Source organism: Parasteatoda tepidariorum, chromosome X2 (genome assembly GCF_043381705.1).
Source record: "Parasteatoda tepidariorum isolate YZ-2023 chromosome X2, CAS_Ptep_4.0, whole genome shotgun sequence".
Lineage (NCBI taxonomy): Eukaryota > Metazoa > Arthropoda > Arachnida > Araneae > Theridiidae > Parasteatoda > Parasteatoda tepidariorum.
In genome coordinates, this window is record NC_092215.1 from 28180300 (window position 1) to 28200322 (window position 20023).

Here is a 20023-nt window from a genome sequence, read left to right on the forward strand (position 1 = left end):
AAAATTATTTTAAGGATGGATATTGTATTGTAACAATTTTTATTGAAACATTAGAAAATATTTTAAAATAGTGGAAGACTTATTTTTTAAGGAGGAATATTTTATATTAAAATTTTTTATTAAAACACAAGAAAGTACTTTAAAATATCTGAGAAGTTATTTTAAGGATGGATATTTTATGGCAAATTTTTTTATTAAAACATAAGAAAATACTTTCAAATACTTTTTATTTTAAGTATGGATATTTTATTGCAAAAATCTTTATTAAAAGATAAGAAAATGCAGGGTGCGTAGCGTTTTTAAAAAGTGCTTTAAATGTGCTTATTTTTCATTAACGTTTTTTAAAAGCCCTTAAAGGTGCTTTTTTTTTATTCGGTGTTTGTAAAAAGTGCTTAATTTTCTATCTTTTAAAAAGAGATCTTTTTTTTGCCGTATCGATTTTTGTTCTAAATTACAAAAAATGCATGATCTTCACATTTTTTTCTGCAATATTTATCAGAAACTAGTTATTTTATCATGATTATGTAAAGTTTTTTAAAATGTTTCTAAATTTTATTGATTTTATGATTATAAATTAAGAGCTTTAAACGATAGAAAAAATTTTTTTTTATTACTGCACTGATCGTAATTATGATTTTTTTTTTCGGAAAATGATTAAAAATATTTTTTGAGTGCTTAAAAAGTACTTGAAAGATGCTTATTTTTTGTAGAAAAATTTGTCTACGCACCCTGAAATGCTTTAAAATACTTGAGAAAATATTTTAATTATTGTATCACAAAAGTTTATTAAAACATAAGAAAATACTTTAAAATATTTGAAAAATTATTTTAAGGATCATCATCACCCAGGCATGGCCTAGCATCTAGCTTCATTTTTAGAGCTCTATTTTTTAACGGCCATGGTAGGAGTGCCACATAATTTTGATCCCGGTCAGACGACATGGACAGCGCTTGAGCTAGTACCCCCTCTCTCCTAACACTAAAAACTATGAGAGGACTTTCAGCCACATCAGATTTAATATGCACTTATCTGCGTATACACGTCGGTTTTTTTTGTAAGCCACCAAGATCAAACTTACGACCCCCAAGTTTGAGTTTAATAAACCTACTTTAATCTGTTTTTGTTTGAATTAATAGATTTAGATATAGATTTTTTTTTGAAGTGATGTTTCGACGTGACATTTTGACAGGCATAAAAATACAAGTAATAAAATGCTAGTTATACGAGTAAAATATTAGTAATAAAGTGGTAGTAATAAAGTACTAGTAAAATACTAGTAATAAAATACTAGTAAAATGCTAGTTATAAAATAGTAATAAAATACAAGTAATATACTAGTGAAATACTAGTAATACTAGTTATAAAATAGTAAGAAATTACTACTACTAAAATAGTAGTAATAAAGTACTAGTAATAAAATAGTAGTAATAAAACACTAGTAAATTACTAGTAATAAAATAGTAGTAATAAAATACTAGTAAAATAGTAGTAATAAAGAACTAGTAAAATACTAGTAATAAAATAAAATACTAGTAATGAAATACTAGTAATGCTAGTTAAGTACTAATAATAAAATACTATTAATACTGGTAAAATACTAGCAATAAAATACTTGTAATACTAGAAATACTAGTAATACTGGTAAATACTTGTAATAAAATACTAGTAAATTACTAGCAATAAAATAGTAATAAAGTGCTAGTAAAATACTAGTAATAAAATAAAATACAGGAAATACTAGTAATAAAATAGTGGTAATACTAGTAAATTACTAGTAATAAAATATTAGTTATACTTATAAAATACTAGTAATATTAAGAATAAAATAGTAATTCAATACTGGAAATACTAATAGTAAAATATTATTGAAATACTATTGGTACTAGTAATAAAAATAAAATCTTTTTTAAAAGAAATCTTTCTCGCAGTAAAATAAAGCTTACCCAGTGCTGCCATTTGTTACAAATATTATCAAATAATCGTCCTATTGAATCTTTATTTTATTATTATCATTTCCATACAGCTGATCAGTGATTACTCAGTGATTGTAAAGAACAGATGTTCGATCCTCTGTTACGGCTTGAAGCCCATCCAGCTTTAGATCAGTGACTACCAGCTTGTCTGGAAAGTAAAGGCGGCCTGTGCGCAATGCTGACTACATTTCCACATTCGTCTCGAAATTATGGACATCCATGATGTCCACAAATGGGCTGTTGCTGAAATGCTTTACCTTTATCTGTAAACATCTAGATACTATTAGAAACATTTTGTGGGTGGGTGGGTGTAAGATTTGCTCCAAAATTGGTGGTTTTGGTTAGAAAAAATAATTTATTAAAATATTTATGGCAACTTTTGCAATAACTTGCGTTAATTCTTGTCATTAGATAAAATTATGAATTTACTCAATTTAGGTGTTTGTTCTAAAATTCTTAAACATTTCAAAATGTGAGTAGCTGGGAATCAATAGATCTATTCAGAATGATCAATAGTCACTGCACTTAATATATACAGTATGGAGGGTGTTGTGTAAAGATCGCCCTTAATGTACATTTTTAGAATCTCTTTCATAATAAAAACAAAAAGTATACATATGGAGGTCGCAAATTAGTATTTTAGATGGATAAAGCAAAAACGCTATCGGAGCCTGACAATTTACAGTAGAGGAAGCGAACATAATAAACGTCAAAGCTGATTTAATTGGAAGTTGAAACTTTAAGGTGTTTCTATTAGTCGTCTTTCAACCTATCTCTGTTGACCCCGCAATCAAACCTATCTGGTTGTTTATTACATTCCCTTGCCCTATAGTGTGATTTCTCTGATTTCTATATATATATATATNTTCAATTTTGATAAGGACTCTAAAAATGCATATTAAGGAGGGTCTTTCTAAAAACCCTGTATATTTTTAGATACTTGGCAGAAAAAAGTAAAAAATGTGCAAGTATTAAAATTCGAAAAATAGTATTTAAATGGAAAAAGGTGTAACACCTTGCAGTCACATTAAGTTAATACATAATTGTCATAATAGTTGTAAAAAAGTTTAGTTCAACGAGCATAATATGCCGGATTTTGAAAGCACAAATACTTTTTTGAGAAGGAAAAACGTTATAGCACTTCACAATTTGTAAAATATTATTTAAAAATGTATATCTCCAAAGTCTATAGACCTAAATAAACAGTAAGTTATTAAATACTATAAGATGAGCATGCTTTTTTTCTTACTGTTGTGGCGGGAAACTGACACTTGACCGAGACCGTATAAAAAACTTTGGTCGCCGAGAGTATAGCATACATTATTTACAAGANTAGACCTAAATAAACAGTAAGTTATTAAATACTATAAGATGAGCATGCTTTTTTTCTTACTGTTGTGGCGGGAAACTGACACTTCACCGGGACCGTATAAAAAACTTTGGTCGCCGAGAGTATAGCATACATTATTTACAAGAATAAACATTATTTAAATCTGGCGTACTGCTATTGAGGTTAGAGAGGAAGGATAAAAGCATCATAATCTGTATATATATGTTGACGAAAATCAAAAGGAGTAGTTGAAAAGTGATTATCAAAAAAATCGAACTTGTCAACTTGTTTTGATATTTTTAACCCCGCTTTCCTCAATTGTGATTCACCAGAATTTAGGAACGATATTGCTTTTTTTGAAATATAAGTTGAAAATATAGAGAACGCATGAAAAAAGTATAAAGATTATGAAAAGAAAAGAAAAAAACTATTAAAAATTTTTTTTAAAAATATTAAAATTTTAAAAAATTAAAAAAAAAATTTAACTGTCGGAAAACAAAAAAAGGAAAAGATATAACTCAAACCCAACTCAAACGATTATATCCGCAAAAAAGAGGGCTCTTTTAGCAGATATAATCGTGTGAGATGTCTAAATACTTGCACATTATTTCATAAAATAATAATCAACTTTTGATTTCTTCTGTTACAGTTTAGAAACCTTGACTTTATAAACAAACTACCATTTTATAAATTTGACATGATTATGTCAATTTATGAAATTGACATATCTAAAAGTAAAACTGATAAAAATGTCAAAGGAAACAAAGCTGCATTTTTGGCTGTCATTATTTTGTTAAAGTTTCTAAATTTAGAGTTACAAAATTAAAGTTTATGTTAACAGACGATTATTTTTAAAAACACGACTTTAATCAATTCTCATTTTTATCTTTCCATTTTAACTTCGGTATTTTTTGAATGAACATCTATTTTTCCTCTCTTTTTTTTCAATCTTTACTTTGATTTAATCTAATCATTGCTGCGTTTTTTTTTTTTTAAATTTTTTATTATTTCATTAATCAGTAATTTGTCTTGCTTAAGAATGTATGTACAGTATTTCTAACTCAACAATTGCTTAAAAACCCGGTTTTTCTTTTCCCCTTTTAAATCTTAATAATCAGTTTTCGTCCTAAATTGTTAATTATTTCCTAATTCTCAACCAATGCAAAAAAAAAAAAGTTTTACATTTTACTGTTTCATGACATTTAACAAAACAAGTATTTAAGAGAAATCTACCCTAATTGCAGCTTTTTACAATAAATAAATAAATGAATAAATCAAGGGAAAAAGTAATAATAGTGAATAAATAAATAAAAAATATTCAAAAATTTTTTTGATGAACATATTTTTAAAATCATTTTTGTTATTATTTTGCATTTAATCTCTGGCTGTGTAGCAACAACCAAATAATGTTATTATACCCTTTGATTAGAAATCTGAGATTTTATAAACATTCAAATAAAAGCAAAGTACAGTGCTCAAAATAAAAAAAATGGATTTAAATTAATAACTTTTGATCTAGTAATTGAATTTTCGTGTACTAAGATGCAGTCTTAGTAAATCATTGGTTTAATCGTATCGTTTAGTTAGACTAAATAAATTGTGCTGATGACAACGTTAGGTATTAATCGTGCAGACAATAATTTTAGTAGAAAAATCGTATTTCCTCTTCTTAATTTATTTTTTTGACTAATTCGAATATTTGACCTTCAAATTGTGGGGAATTTTTAAAAAATATGAAAAAAAAATTTTGATTTGTTCTGTGTAAAAATTTTTTACTTCATTTAAAGTTATAATATTTTAAATGAAAAAATGTGAAATTTGAAAAAAAATATCGGCAAATAGTTTTTTAACTTATAAAAAATTTAAAAGAAAAAAAAAAACTTTTTTTTTTCATTTCTCAAAATTTATTATATTTATTTAGTTTATATTTTGCATTTTGTTGTTTCAAATTGTAAAGGTTTGTATAAATTGCAATTCAAAAATGTATCGATCTTTATTGACAAATAAATAAGCTTAAAAAGTGACATTTTCTATTAAATTATTTTTGGATAAACGAATTTAAGAAGTGAGGTCATTTTTTTTTTGTATCTTCTCTTAGAGCCGCTAGGGCTCAGTAGTTAAGGCACTGAATTGTCATTGTGAAGCACTGAAGTTCGATTCCCAGTGGCGGCTTGAAGCCCTTCTAGCTTCAAGTCGAAGGATACTAGTTTCTCTGGGAAGTAAAGGTGGCCTATGCGCAATGCTGACCACATTGCTGCAATCATGCCATTGGTCACACAATTGTGAAGCCTTTACGTTTGTTTTACTTTTACTTCATTTTCTCTTGAATATTTACAGAAATATGGCCAAAATCTCAAACTTATTGAGAAATTGTTTTTCCAGATTGCGACTGATACCATATTTCGAAGGTCAAGAATTAAAGAAGCTACGTTTTAATCCAGAGAAGTTACGTTTTTTGTGTGTTGTTTTATAACTTAAAAAATCATCAGCACAAACTAACATGTTTAATCGCATTTTTATATTTGCATCTTGGTACATGAAAACTCGATCCCTGTTGGTCAAAATTTGTTAAGGTGTTCAGTTTTTTTTCCCTCCATATAACAGCAATATACCTATAATAATAATATTTTTAACTATCCCCCCACACACACCATGTAGAAAATATATTACAATTTATATTTTTTACGACCCCAAAATTTAACCATACGGCTTATCTTTACCCATAGTTTAAAAAGCCCTGACTTAAAGTAGTGCCTATAAATAAAAGGTTCTTCTCTTCTGTAATTAGTTATTTCGTTTATTATATCGATTAATTATTTTGTAGCGTACCGGTTAGCATTTGTAGTGTATTACTTATAGATGTTTTTCTCTTGTTTACTTAATTATTGTGTTTAATATATCGATTAGTCATTCTGTAACGTACCTGATAACATCTATAGTGTATTTATTACCCATAAATATTTTTCTCTCCTGTACTTAGTTATTTTGTTTAATATATTTCGATTTGTTATTTTGTAACTTACTGGATATTATTTGTAATGTATTACTCATAAATGTTTTTCTCTCCTGTACTTAGTTATTTTATTTAATATATCATTTTGTTATTTCGTAGCGTACCGGATAACATTTGTAATGTATTACTCATAAACGTTTTTCTCTCCTGTACTTAATTATTTTATTTAATGTATCGATTTGTTATTTTGTAACTTACCGCATGACATTTGTAATGCATTACTCATAAATGTTTTTCTCTCCTGTACTTAATTATTTTATTTAATGTATCGATTTGTTATTTTGTAGCGTACCGGATAACATTTGTAGTGATAAACGAAAGGAAGGGAGAACAACTAGCATCTTTAGTAGATAATGGTACCCGCATTATAATGAGAATCGGTGTTGGACCTCGTGGAATTTTTAGATTTGGACAAATAAATAGGACATCTGTGTTATTTGTTTCTTTATCTTTCATCGTTCTCATGATCATATCTTTTGCATGGCTTATCTTCTATTACATTCAAAGATTTCGATATATTCATGCCAAGGAAATGTTATCGGTAAGTTATATTTTAAGTATTTATATTTGTTTTGGGGGAAAATAACGTTTCTTAGATTTTTAGCAGAGTAGAAGAAGATTTGAAATGATATCCTTGAAATTATATGAGATTTCTCGGGAAAAGACTTTATTTTTGTCTTATTTATCTATACAACATTAATTTATTTTGTATGTTATTAAATTTCGTAAATCTCAGTAGATGAAGGTACAAAGTAATAGTCTTTAAATGTTTTTAGAGTGGAAAAGGGTTTCAAGTGCATCTGAAAGAAAGGAAGAAAAAAAAACAGTTTTTTTTATAACTGATTCAAATTATTGTTATAACAGTTTAAATTATTGTTGAAAATTCAAAAATTTTGCCAAGTTGAGCCTTGCGGACAAAAGCATAAAAGCAATACTATCTTTATTTCTTTATCAACGTATAAAATTTTCTAAAAATTCACTAAATTTACTAAAAATTCACTAATTTTCTCAAAATTCACTAAAATGTCTCTAAAATGTTCATACTCTCAGCTTCTCAATTATCAGACGAAAGTTCCCCAATTTACGTTTTTTACGAAAGTTTTTTTTTTTTAATATTCTTAACGTGATTTAAACACTTTTTAAAACAATTTTTAAACTTAGCGTTTACGAACGAATAATATTGTTAGAGAGATTTTGCATAGCGTTTTTCTCAAGCTATGCACAACGCTAACCTTGATTCTGCAGTTTGCATAAAAATTTTCACTCATACGCTGTGAAGCTTGTGAAGATCAAATAACGTTACCGTTACAGGCAGCGGGATACCGTATCGCTATGCAAAATCTCTCTAATATTAAAAAAAATTTTTGCTTTTCTTTGAAGAGTGTGCAAAATAAAAATAAAAATGTGACTCATGGTATGAAATTTAACTCTAATTATCAGATTTTCGCGCTTTAACGTGTAATCATAATGGTCCAAGATATAAATATTAAATTTCCTTGTCAAAACCATATTTTAAGTTACAAAATCTAACAAAAATACGAACTTATACTGAATAAATATACTTTTTTATGACAGTTTCTGATTTATGCATTCTGGTATCCTCTACCTGGAAAATATGATCCCGATTCTCAACTGTTTAGTCAGAAGTGGGGTCGAAAGACAAAACCCTTATTTTAACTTTATTTATTATTTATTTCTACGTTTCGCCTTATTTCTGAAACTAACCAATACTGTGCTGTCTAACACCATCTGAAAGCATGAGATCCCATGTTTATTTCTTGAAAGCAGTGTGTGGTAGCCAGTGACATAGTTTCAATGCATGTTCGACGGGGTTATTGGTTATCTCCTCCTATTGTTCTTGTCTTTGGCCATTAAAGCAGATGGGATGCAACTGTTCTTGTTTTCCAATGGCGCCATCTATGACGAAGAATTCGTCTTCCTGCCTCACCCATACGTCATACCTGTTTATAGGGTCATGCATCCATTCATTCATCTGCAATTGTAATTTTGACCTGAACCATAGAACGCTCAATCTCCAATTCAGCACCCCCAGAGTTTAATTTGTTATGGCAACATGGAGGACTTTATGACCCGACATATTCAAGGTGCACCAGTCACCATTTACTACACAGAGAGTTTTCGGACGGCTGGATGTGAACTCCTGTTCTCACGAACCTGAGTTCAGTGTCCTGCCAACTTGGCTACCTTGGCCCTATTTCCCTCTAATATATATATTCTGAACGTTTAAACTACAAAAAACTGAATAATGAAACTTTTTTGTATTTACATCCTACTTACCATACAATAGTTAGTTAATCAAGTAATATATATAATTTCGGAGGGGTTTTGTACCCCCAAACCCTTCCTAAAACTATGCCACTGGTGGTAGCGAATATACCCATAATGTATTATTCTATCTTTCAGTGTGTAGTTATAGCCAAAAGTAAAAAGCATTAAAGTCTAGGAATTTGGGATGCCAAGCTGTAGGGAATGTTATATCTAGGATTGCCTAACGGAACTTTTTTTTTGCTAAGTAAAATTTCTATTATTTTATTATACCATTACCCAATTTTCATGAAATTCCACTGCATATCTTTTAATAGAGATTGCTTGCCAATGCCAAATTCAATTATTGATGCCCCCCCCCCATTCAGAATCGTGGCGATATTGTCACAGATGTCACAGAACATTACAGAGTTCTTGCAGAAGGATTTTTTATTTGGGAAACAAAGAAGTTCCGTTTTTTTATGAGCAGAGTTTTTCGAAAAAAATTTTTTTTTTCACAGAACTTTTTTTCCCCTTTCTGCAGAACTATATTCAGAAAATTCCTTTCTTGCATATCAAAGGTGGAACAAAACGCTCGTGATTTTTTTTCTATTATCTTTTGAGAATAAGAAAATTCTGCACTAATTTTGAGAATAAAAAATTCTGCAATCTGAAACTCTAGCCTTTAGCTAGAGTTTTTGATTAATATTATAAAAAGTAATTTCCAAATAGCAAAAATTTAAAAAAAGTTAACCATACAAATATTTTTTAGAACAGGAGAATATTGCCAATAATATTAGAATATGTATTCTTTTATATTTAGATTTTTTTTTAAAAAATTCTTACATTTATAATTTTAAAAAATATATACTGTTCTGTTCTATAAATGAAGGCTTTTTTGTAAACAGAAAGCGCTTCTGTTAGTTTAAATTAGTAACATATATATTTGCTCATTTTGAAAATGTCAGCACTTGAGACGGCTTAAAATGATGGAAAAGAAGCATCTTATGGACTTTGTATTGATGCATTATAGTTTGTTGCAAAATTTTATAGATTTATTTGCATTATTGATTACAAAACTTTAAAAGCAATTTGCTCGAAACTGTTTTCTTTATTTGCTGTATCTCTAAATACAATTTTAAACTAATTAATTTTCTCACAATATTCACAATGAATATAATTCTATGTGCGTAAGAAATTTTTAGTTGGGTTGTCTGACTTTGAGTTATGCTCGAAAATGCAACTTATTTTATGTCATTGTTTGAATATTTTTTCAAAACGCTGCCATTTTGTGAAAATTATTATTTTTTTTAAAAATCATATCTGCAACAAAAATTGCATCCACGTAGTTTGAAAAGATCAAAAGGGAATCAAATTTGGATGATTTTTTTTTTTTACTTCTAACTACAACAAGTTATGGATAATTTAGAAAATAAGTTATGACATTCTATTAAAAATGCACTAATTTTTTAATTTGATAAAATTAAAATAAAAATATGTAGAATAAGATAAAAAAAATTTCAGTTAAGCTTATTGTAATCATTGCAAAATCCATTGAAACATTCTTCTTTTTCACAAAATTTTACTGTGTTGTTCTTCCTTAACAGTTGTGAAAGTATAATTGTGAATGTACTCTATATATATATATTTTTTTTTTGTCTGATTCATTCTGTTTTGAAAATATTCTAAAATATGCATACTGTGAATATAAATTGTGAACAATATGAAAATAATTACTAAAATAAGTAAGTCGTAAAAAAAATTAAAAACATTTTTTGAAATTTTTATAATAAAATTCTTATGTTCTAAAAAAATATTTAGATCTTTGTGGTTTTGAACGAAATTGTGTAAACAATACCAACCTGAGTGTGACACATCTTATCATATTGTTCTTAAGAAATTATCTTCTTTTTTTTTATTTATTAAAATACACTTTTCATATTTCTGAAAATTTTTGTATCTTACTAGTGAATGACTTATGGTAATAGTATAATGAAAAGCCATATTTTCAAATTCCTTAAGGAGAGGATAGATGAAAGTGGATTTCTTTATTTAAAAACTCTTGCGTGATTTAAAAGAGAATGCACTTTCTAACAACTGAAGATTTTTTATTTAATTTATTTATTTATTTTTGTTTTGATTCATTTTTTAAGCATAATTTTGGAAAAATATATGATAATCTGGAAAACTAATTTGAAATCAAATATTATTGTAAAAAATTAAAATACAAGTTAAGAATGACTATTACCTAAATGAAATAAGTGAATTAGCACAGATAGTTGACCATGCCTTAAATATTTATATATTTAAAACTATTACACTTATTACAATTATTATTGCACATATTGAAAAAAAACATCAAAGTAAGTTTTTTTCGATACAAAATATGTGTGAATCTTTTGTTACACAATAAACATCTAATTTGTGCAAATGTGTTATTTGAGTTTTATCTTTTTCTGTTTTTAACTTTAATGAATTTAAACAACAATGTTTCAAGAAAATTTTGCTGTTTTCTTTTTATATTTCTCAAATTTTAAATAATGTATCCTGAAATGAAACTTATTGAAATAGTTTCCCTTTCATTCTGAAAAATTCCGAGCTCAAAGGCAGCAACTGTCATAGATTCGTGTTGAATTCTAGTAAAATCCTGCCTCATCCTCTTAACCATGCTCATGAAAGATTGTTCTTTTTTAAACCCTTCAACGCTTCCATTCAATGTATCACTTATTCATTTATTGTAGTATGGGTCGCAGTTTCAAAAATATAAATATTCAAAATCTTGTCATTCATTTGTGATACCTCCGCGTAAAGTGTCCATCCCTAAAAGAACAAATTGAAAATGACCAATTTAAAATAAGTTAAAAACCTTTTTATGATATTACTGTCATTGTGTACTTTTAATATGGATTTTTATATTTGATGTATATTTTTATCAATTTGCTTTTATTTTCAGAGAAAGCTATGCAGTGCAGCAAAAAAAGCTTTAGATAAAATTCCTGTAAAAACAGTCAAAACTGATGAGTCTGTAAGCTCTATTTTCATTTATTATTTGCAATTTTCTTTTTAACTTTTATTGAATATTATGCAGTAAATGTTTGTTAGTAGAGTCCCAATCAGAATAACGATTTTGTTTAATTTTGACCCAATTTTAATGCATATTTTTTTTATTCAAAACCTTTTCTCTTAGTTTAATGGAGGAAATTATTTAAATTTTTGGAATTATTTAAAATTATATATATTTTTTTAACAAAAATTGTTTCAATGTTATAATAATAGCTTTTTATTCTAATCATTATGTTAGATTTCAATGAGTATTCTTTAAATTGCATTTTATATTGTTGTTTTTCATTTTGATCCGAACATTTTTTCAAAATTTGAACCTGAGAGCTCTTTTCTTTTTTCTTTCTTCTTTTTTTGGCATTATTATCAGTTCCTTGTCCCACATGGGTGCCTTAAGGTTTTTGTCACTTGCTCTTTTTATCTCATCTCTTAGACTAATCCATTGAGCATTTCTTAAATTGCACCTTATATTGCTATTTTCATTTTGATCTGAACATTTTTAAGAATTTGAGCCTGAGAGCTCTTTTATTTTTTCCCCACATTACTATCAGTTCTTTGTCACAGCAGGGTGTCTTCTTATTGATCTTATTATTTTTAAGGTTTTTGTCACTTGCTCTTTTTATTTCATCTCTTAAACTAATGATTGCTCTTTCAATGCTGTTCTTTCTTTTGCTAGCACTTAGAAATTCTGCCTTTTCTATTGTTTTTTTTTGCCTGGCCTTTTTTCAGACTCTTAGGCCAGTCGCACACTGAGGAGGCAAGTGAGAAACGAGAAGAATACGTAAGGTGGGGTAAATTTGTTTCCCATAGTTTTCTACTAGCAAGCATACATTGAGGGAGTGAAGAGTTTTTTCCCTCCAGGAGGCTAAAAACTCCTACAAACCTCTCAAATAGGTTCAACGCTATTTTCGCCACCTGTAAAACCTTGCCTCCTCTTTGCATGAGACTTTGTTTCACTCAAAATGAGGGACGATCCTCAATTGAATTAACAATATTTGTTATAAATGTAATGTTATGGATATAAATGTAATAAATAATATTTCGTATAAATAAATTAATTTAATTATTTTTCACTGACAATTTGAAGTTTAAATAGAATCTGTACTAGTTTTGTGTCTACTTTCTATTTTCCAAAAAGAAAAAAAAATCCTTTTTTTTTTTTCTTTTTTTTGTGGTTACGTGCAAAAAAAATTAAACTACAGTGTTAATCAAATAATAAATTAATAATAGTTTTATATAAGTTTTGAACAAAATCCTTTAATGGAAGAGAGTGATAATATTTTTCTCTACATTAAATAATTTCAATAGAGTTATAAAATTCTCAGTAATTTTCTCTTGGATAATATTCTTGACAATATTGTTCTAGAAGTTGCTTACAATAAAGTCATACAAGGATTTTATTTTATATGATTTAAAGAAATAATTGTTATTTAGCAAATAGAAATAAATTTGTAGTATACTGAATAAGAACTTTAAAAAGTGCTCATTGAACAATTTTAAGTGCGCAAAATTGTTCTTAATTAATATATTACAGGCATAAATTATGCTATCAAAAATTAGTTTTCAAAGCTGATTAATCACATTATTAAAAAGACGCTCTTTTTTAGTTCTAATTTCTTTTTCTATTTTGAAAGTTATTTTTTAATGAATTTCGATAAAGTTTTTTAAAAATATTTTTAATTAATAGTATTTGGTAATTAATATCTATGAAGACTTTTCCTTTAGTGTTGCTAAATTGCAATTTCATAGTACTAAATTAAATTACATTAAATACAAATTCTGTGAACCAAAATTCTGTGTATCAGTTCTGTGAACCAAAAATTGTTCTTAAAAAACTGTTAAGAAATGAGAACTGTTAAGAAATTAGCAATCAGTTTCAAGAATAAATAAACCTTTCTTTTTCTTAAAAAAAAAAGAAAAGAAAAGCTGTTTATTTTCTCATTTTTAAAAGTTATTTTCTTCTTAAAATTGTCCAGAAATTTTTTTTAAACATTTTAATTTAATTAATGAAAATAGCTTTTCGCCATCTGAGAATGAAGAATAAAAAAAAAACTTTTTCTCCAGTTAATTTAGACTTTGTTAATATTTTCTATATCGCTAGGCATATATATATATATAGATAGATTGATAGATAGATAGATTTATATATATTAGTTCTATTCACTTGCAGCTTATGCCCAGTAAATAAAACTTATTGTTTTTCTTAATTTTCTTCACGTTTTTTTCCTTTTTGTATTTATTTATTATGCTATATATATATACACGCAAATATCTGCTGAATCTATGCCTTCGTTGAGGAAGAGTACACTTCCTCAATGTGCAGCCCTTTTTTCAGCTCACCTCCTAAAAGCCCATTTGGTCAAGAGGCGAGAGTCAAACTGGGGGTTTTTCACCTCCCTCTCGCTTCCTCAGTGTGCAGCCGGCCTTAGTGTGGAGATTATATGCACTAGTTAGAGAATGGGCCTCATTCTTACCGCTTATAACTTTATACTAGGTGTCCCAAAACTCATGGTACATATGTTAGGGGTGTTAGAAGAAAACTAGACGAGCACAAAACACCATACAATCCATGTTCTGAACACAAGTCGTAATTCACTAGAGGGCTCAGACTTTTATTCTGAGTCTGGGCTTTAAAATATATATGTCTGGACATTTTCTTCTGGGGTCACATGAAGAGTCTCATCTGTGACAGTAGTTCCACAGATTCTGAAGATCTTGTTGCCTGGATATCCGTAGCTGCTGATACCATAAGAGGGATGCCTGGTGTTTTTGCCAATGTACGGTGGTGGTAGTCACTCTTTTTATGGTAGGAAGATTGTGTTAATGTTGATGTTCCCAATTTTGAACAGTTCCTGTCATATAGAACTTAGTGTTGTTTAATTTCATTTTGTTTAATAAAACGTTTTTCTTAATTTTTAACAGTTTCTTTTCATTCCATCTCTGTCTTTTTTTTCTCATCATTTCATGACACAGCATATTTCATGCTCTAGTGCTTTATGACTTGCATTCCAACCATGGATTATCTGCTGTTTTGTGCTTGACTAGTTGTCCTCTATCACTCCTTAACGAATGCACTATGAGTTTTGAGACACCCTTTATATTGTGTTGTTATTATATACTGTTGTACTTACTTTTTGAAAGTTGTTCTAAAATTGTTTAAGTTTTTATTTAAAATAAAAGTTTTAATTATTATCCAATATCTATTGACCTAATTTCTTTATTAGGATCAAGATGAAGATTATGAATGTTGTGCAATTTGTATAGAATCCTTTCAACAAGGAGAACTTATAAGATCTCTTCCTTGCAGGTAGATTTTAATTACTATGTTGAATTTATCTGATCTAATTTTGTACACAGACATTTTTCATCCTTGCAAGTTTTAAAGTAATTATAATAATCAAAAGTTTATTATTATAATCTAAAAAAAGGCATTTCATTTTTTATTTAATAGGTAATTTTTAGAAATTATGTGCTAAAACTTATACAAATATTAGTTTAAATATCTAAATGTTGTAAGATATTATATATCTAAAATACTAAATTAATATTATTTATTTTTATATTGAGATGTACTAAACAAGGATTCCCACATTAGAGTGTGATAGTAACAGGGCTGCCAACTTTTTACACTTTTTGAAATAAACTTTTCCACTTGTAGCTGAATTCATGTTTTAACGTATGATTCTTAGTTTTGTAAATTTGGTTTGAAGTTATTCTCCCAACAACTACATAAAATGATTATGAGGTCATATGGAACGCCACTTTGTTCAAGCTCTCTTGGTATGAAGTTTTTAAAAGGTTCGCAAAACTATCAAAAATTTTGAAAGTTTTAATTTTTAATTATTTACCACTCTATGAAATATTTCGCAAAAACCATAGTAGTTGGCAGTCCTGTAGTGATTTCAGGTGGTGAAGAATTTTGCACTTATAAAAGTAGCTTTTCAAGCTTACTATTTTATTATCTTGGGGCATATTTTCACTTTGGTGTAATTTAACTTTTATGACTAAAATATTATTGTTTTCTTGTCTTGTTATTAAGTTTAAATAAAAAAATTATCAATTAACATTCAGTCTTTAAAAAGAAAAGCTGAAGAAGTTCAAAGCAATTAGCTTCTTTTTATTACATATTACAACAATATTTAAAATACTTGAAGATATGGTTAATATATAATAAAGTTTAAAAAATTCACACTTCAGAAATTTTAAGAAATATAAACTAAATTCCTAATAATTTCCTTTAATTCTTTTTTATATTTTTATAAAAAAAATTGCCCTATATTTAAGCAACAATAAAATATTATATTTTTTTAGTTTATTGTTTCATGATTAAAAGATTGCCTTCTCTGAAGATTTGCAGTTTATTAGATTTCTGAATTTTTGATAATTTGCTGTTTATGATTAGCATGCTAATAAACAACATTCACAAAGTTTCTAAAAAACATAATAAAAAAATTGTAAACCTAGATTTGTGAAGCAAAAAATAAATAAATAAATAAAAACCTTATGTTTTAAACAAATTAATTTTTTTCTCTTTAAACCTAATATTGGTATGAAATTTTTAAGTTTATTTTTATGCTTGTCGTTATTTCTTTTGAAATAAGAAGGAATGTTACTGACAACCTTGGGTGATATGACCATCCCAGATAATGCAAGTGAATTGCTTACTAATGATTTTAATGAAAAATTTAAAGAACAGAAAAACACCACTGTTTTTTTATTATTTTTATGTAAATCTATAATGTATATATTTAATAAAATTTTCTTGGAAAGTCAATTTAGAAGTGAAAAAATACAGTATATTTTGCATTAATAAAACTACAGATATGCAGGGAAAAAACCTTTACTATCTCTAAATGGTGTTTATTTTGAAATAACATTTATTATACACATAAACTTGCTAACTTTTTCTATTTTCCCTGTAATTAAAGAAAAATGTAACAAAATGTATAACATTACTAATGCAGTTTCAATTTCACAGAGGATATTGTTTTACTTTATTATATTTGTAATTTTTGTAGTTGAAGTGAAAAATTGCCATTTTGTTGGAAATATTTTCTACAAAAATTTTAGATTCAATAAAAACAACATTATTAATCAAAAAACTGATAAACTTTTAAGTGAATTCGATAAAAAAATAAACTTATTACTAAGCACAGTCTAATGACATCAGTCAAACATGCGCTTAGTTCCAAATTTTTTTCTTACTAACCAATTGAAATATGGTTTAACAAATGTAGAATAATGTGAAAAAAAATTAATAATGCACATTTTGCATACTTTACTTTTTAGATTATCAGTATATAATTTTAAATAATTATTTTAAGCAATTACAGTGACATAACTAAAATCAAATATCTATGTTTCTTTTTAGGCATTCTTTTCACAAAATTTGTATTGATCCTTGGCTATTAGAACACAGGTCTTGCCCAATGTGTAAATTAGACATTCTCCTACATTTTGGTTTGGTGGTAAGTTGCGCATAACTTTATGTGTACCTATTTCATCATTAATATCTTAACTCTTTTCCTTTATGTTTTTAACAATTAATAATAATTATAAATTATATTGTTTTATTTCATAACATGATTAACTTTGAAATCGCTATTTATTGTGCCTGCTATTTCTGTGGAAAAAATTAAACTTATTGCTTATATAATTCGGTAGAACCGTAAATCTTTCTAGAAAATCTCTGACATTTTAAAAAAAAACAATTTCTCTAATTTAACATAATTGTTTCATTATGTACAATTATGTTATTTATTTGTCCTCTTTGTGTTTTTTTGGGCACATCAGCGTCCAGCATATCTCTCCATCTTATCAATATGGCCTCTATCTCCTTAGCAACACCCATCCTGAAATCCCAAAGATCTTTAACTCATTTGACATCATGCACTGTAAAGTAAGCATAGGTTTTCCTCTAGTGATTTTTTCTTTTTGGGGCCCATGTGAGAGCAACAGATATTATTTTTTCTCTGAGCATTCTAAGTGCATGGCCAAGCTAATTCCATCTCCGTGTAAACATTTCCTCTTCTGTTGTCTTTATTTTGATTTTTCTCGATTTTCGTTTCTTATCTTGTATGGCCAAAGAATTATAAAAATAAACCTGAAGCATTTGTTCTGAAAGGTTTCTGTTTTTCTATTTTTTTCTTCTTCTATTTCCATATTTCTAAATCATAATGTAGAACTGCTTTGACAATTGTTTTGCAAATTTCTATTTTTGCTTTTATTTTAATATTCGGTGTTCTTAAGAATTTTTGCAGTCCTTTAAACCATGCATTGGCTTTAATCATTCTCTGCATTATATCTTTACTCTTGCTATCTTTTTATCTACAACTGTACCCAAATAATTAAATGATTCCACATCATATATTTGTTACTTTTTAATTTGTCATTTTTCTTTGGATTTATTGTTTTAGTTTTTTTTTTGTTGTTGTTTAAAGATAAACCTACACTCTTTGATAGTTTATTTAAAGTGTTTTAAACGGAAGGTCTTAATGTTAGGATGCAAAATGTACAGTGTCATCAGCAAAATCAAGATCTTTAAGAATTGTGTTGAAATTCCATCTGATTCTCTTTTTTTTTATCTTTTAAGGTTTTTCCGTAATCCAGTCAATTACTAAAATAAACAAAAATCCTGTTAAAATGTATGCTTGTTTCACCCCAGTTTATACCAAAAAGAAATCAGTTTACTGTCCATTAATTTTGACACACTCTTGACTGCTATCATACTTACCCTTTATTATATTTGTATGTTCTTATGATATTTTGTAAACTGAAATTTATGCATAAACATGCATTAAATTTTAACCTTTGCTCAAGAATATTTCTGAGTTTAAAATGTGTTAAATCATCCTGATTTAACTACAAAAGTCTGCTTGCTCTTCTCACAGTATTCCATAAGTTTAATTTTTGATTCACTTCTTAAAAAAATTTCCTAACATTTTTCCTGGTATTCAAAGAAGGCTGGTGTCTCTCCAATTTTTGTATTTTGTAAAGTTATTTGAGAATTTTCCCTATTACTGTTTCTCTCCATTGTTTTCTTTTCCTTCACTTCTTTAAATTTTATTAAAGAGTTTATGGATTTGTTTCATAGATGTTTTTTGGTCTGCCACTATGCCATCGCAATCTACGAATGTCTTTGGTTTTGTAGCCATCAGAGCATCTTGTATCTTGTCCAGTGTAATTATGATCAATTAAATCATGAACATTGTCTTTTTTGTTCTTTTGTGATTTAACGTGCCAAAATTTCTTTCATTAAAAAACGCATTTCTGCAATAAAAACTGTACAATTACTTCTCAACCAATGTTTTACATTTGGGATCTTTCGACACTGACTATGCATTTTTTCCCGAATATCGTTTAAAAAATTTTAAACGTCAATTTCAATTCTGTAGAATAATTGAAGCACAAATATGTACTTTTTTTATCTGTACTGTGTTTAACAAAGTGAAAAAGAAAGGGAAGCATTCCATATTCTAAGAGAGAAAAATTGTAGTGGTGGTTTTCCTTCGAAATGAAGATCATACAATGTGGCAATGAAAGAACAACTTTAGTCCATTCTTTCCTTAATTTCAGAGGCATATTTGGGGTTTGCAGTTCCCAGGAAAAAATCAAAAAAGTTTTTAACACTTGTAATTCTTCATCACATGATCACAATTTTGTAATTCATAAAAAAGTATCTTACAAAAAACACACAGACACATGCACACAAAAAACATTATTAGTTGGAGACTCCTACTATTTATGGCTGCGCTGTTGTGGATTATTTTTTTCAGCGATAGTGAATTAAAACAGAATTTTTTTTAAACAAACAGAATTTTTCAAAATAACTTATTGAACCTTAAGTACATAAGCATTCCTTTGTACAACTTTATATGTATCTGTTTAAATTACTTGTGTTTGGCAGGAAACAAAAGTCTATTAATTCTAATTTGTTAATATATTACTCTTCCTACCACCAGGAAATTTTTTTTCTGAAACTGTGGAGAATGCCTAATAGTTTGAGTCGCTGAACACAAGAGAACCACTCCCATTTTAGAAGGAAAAAAACACTTCTGTCTTTCGTTTTGATACAAAAAAAAACTTTTTTTCTTGATTCTGCAAGTTTTTTTTAATTAATTCTATTTAGAGTCTTTTTCCTCACCTTTCTGTTCCTTTAGCTTTTTAACATTGACAATATGGCTGAAATTCTTTTTTTATTTGGGCTATGATTTGTATTTATTTCTTTTAATATTTTTTTAAAAATGCGTAGTATATTTAAAAGGTATGAAAATAATACTCTATAGATATCTTTATTTTCGTTGTTATTATTATGATGGCATAAATCTTGGAAATAAAATTTTTCTACAGTTCTATTATAGGAATGTTAATGTATACTACCC

At 27.5% G+C, this 20023-nt stretch overlaps 1 protein-coding gene across 1 annotated transcript in view; it reads left to right on the forward strand.

The window, feature by feature from the left end:
• LOC107443352 (E3 ubiquitin-protein ligase goliath) overlaps positions 1 to 20023 on the forward strand; it is a 47549-nt gene that overhangs the window by 19041 nt on the left and 8485 nt on the right. The window contains exons 3-6 of the mRNA XM_016057197.3: positions 6605 to 6858; positions 11536 to 11607; positions 14867 to 14949; positions 17014 to 17110. Coding sequence (XP_015912683.1) covers positions 6605 to 6858; positions 11536 to 11607; positions 14867 to 14949; positions 17014 to 17110 — 506 coding nt within the window. The remainder of the gene's footprint in view (positions 1 to 6604; positions 6859 to 11535; positions 11608 to 14866; positions 14950 to 17013; positions 17111 to 20023) is intronic.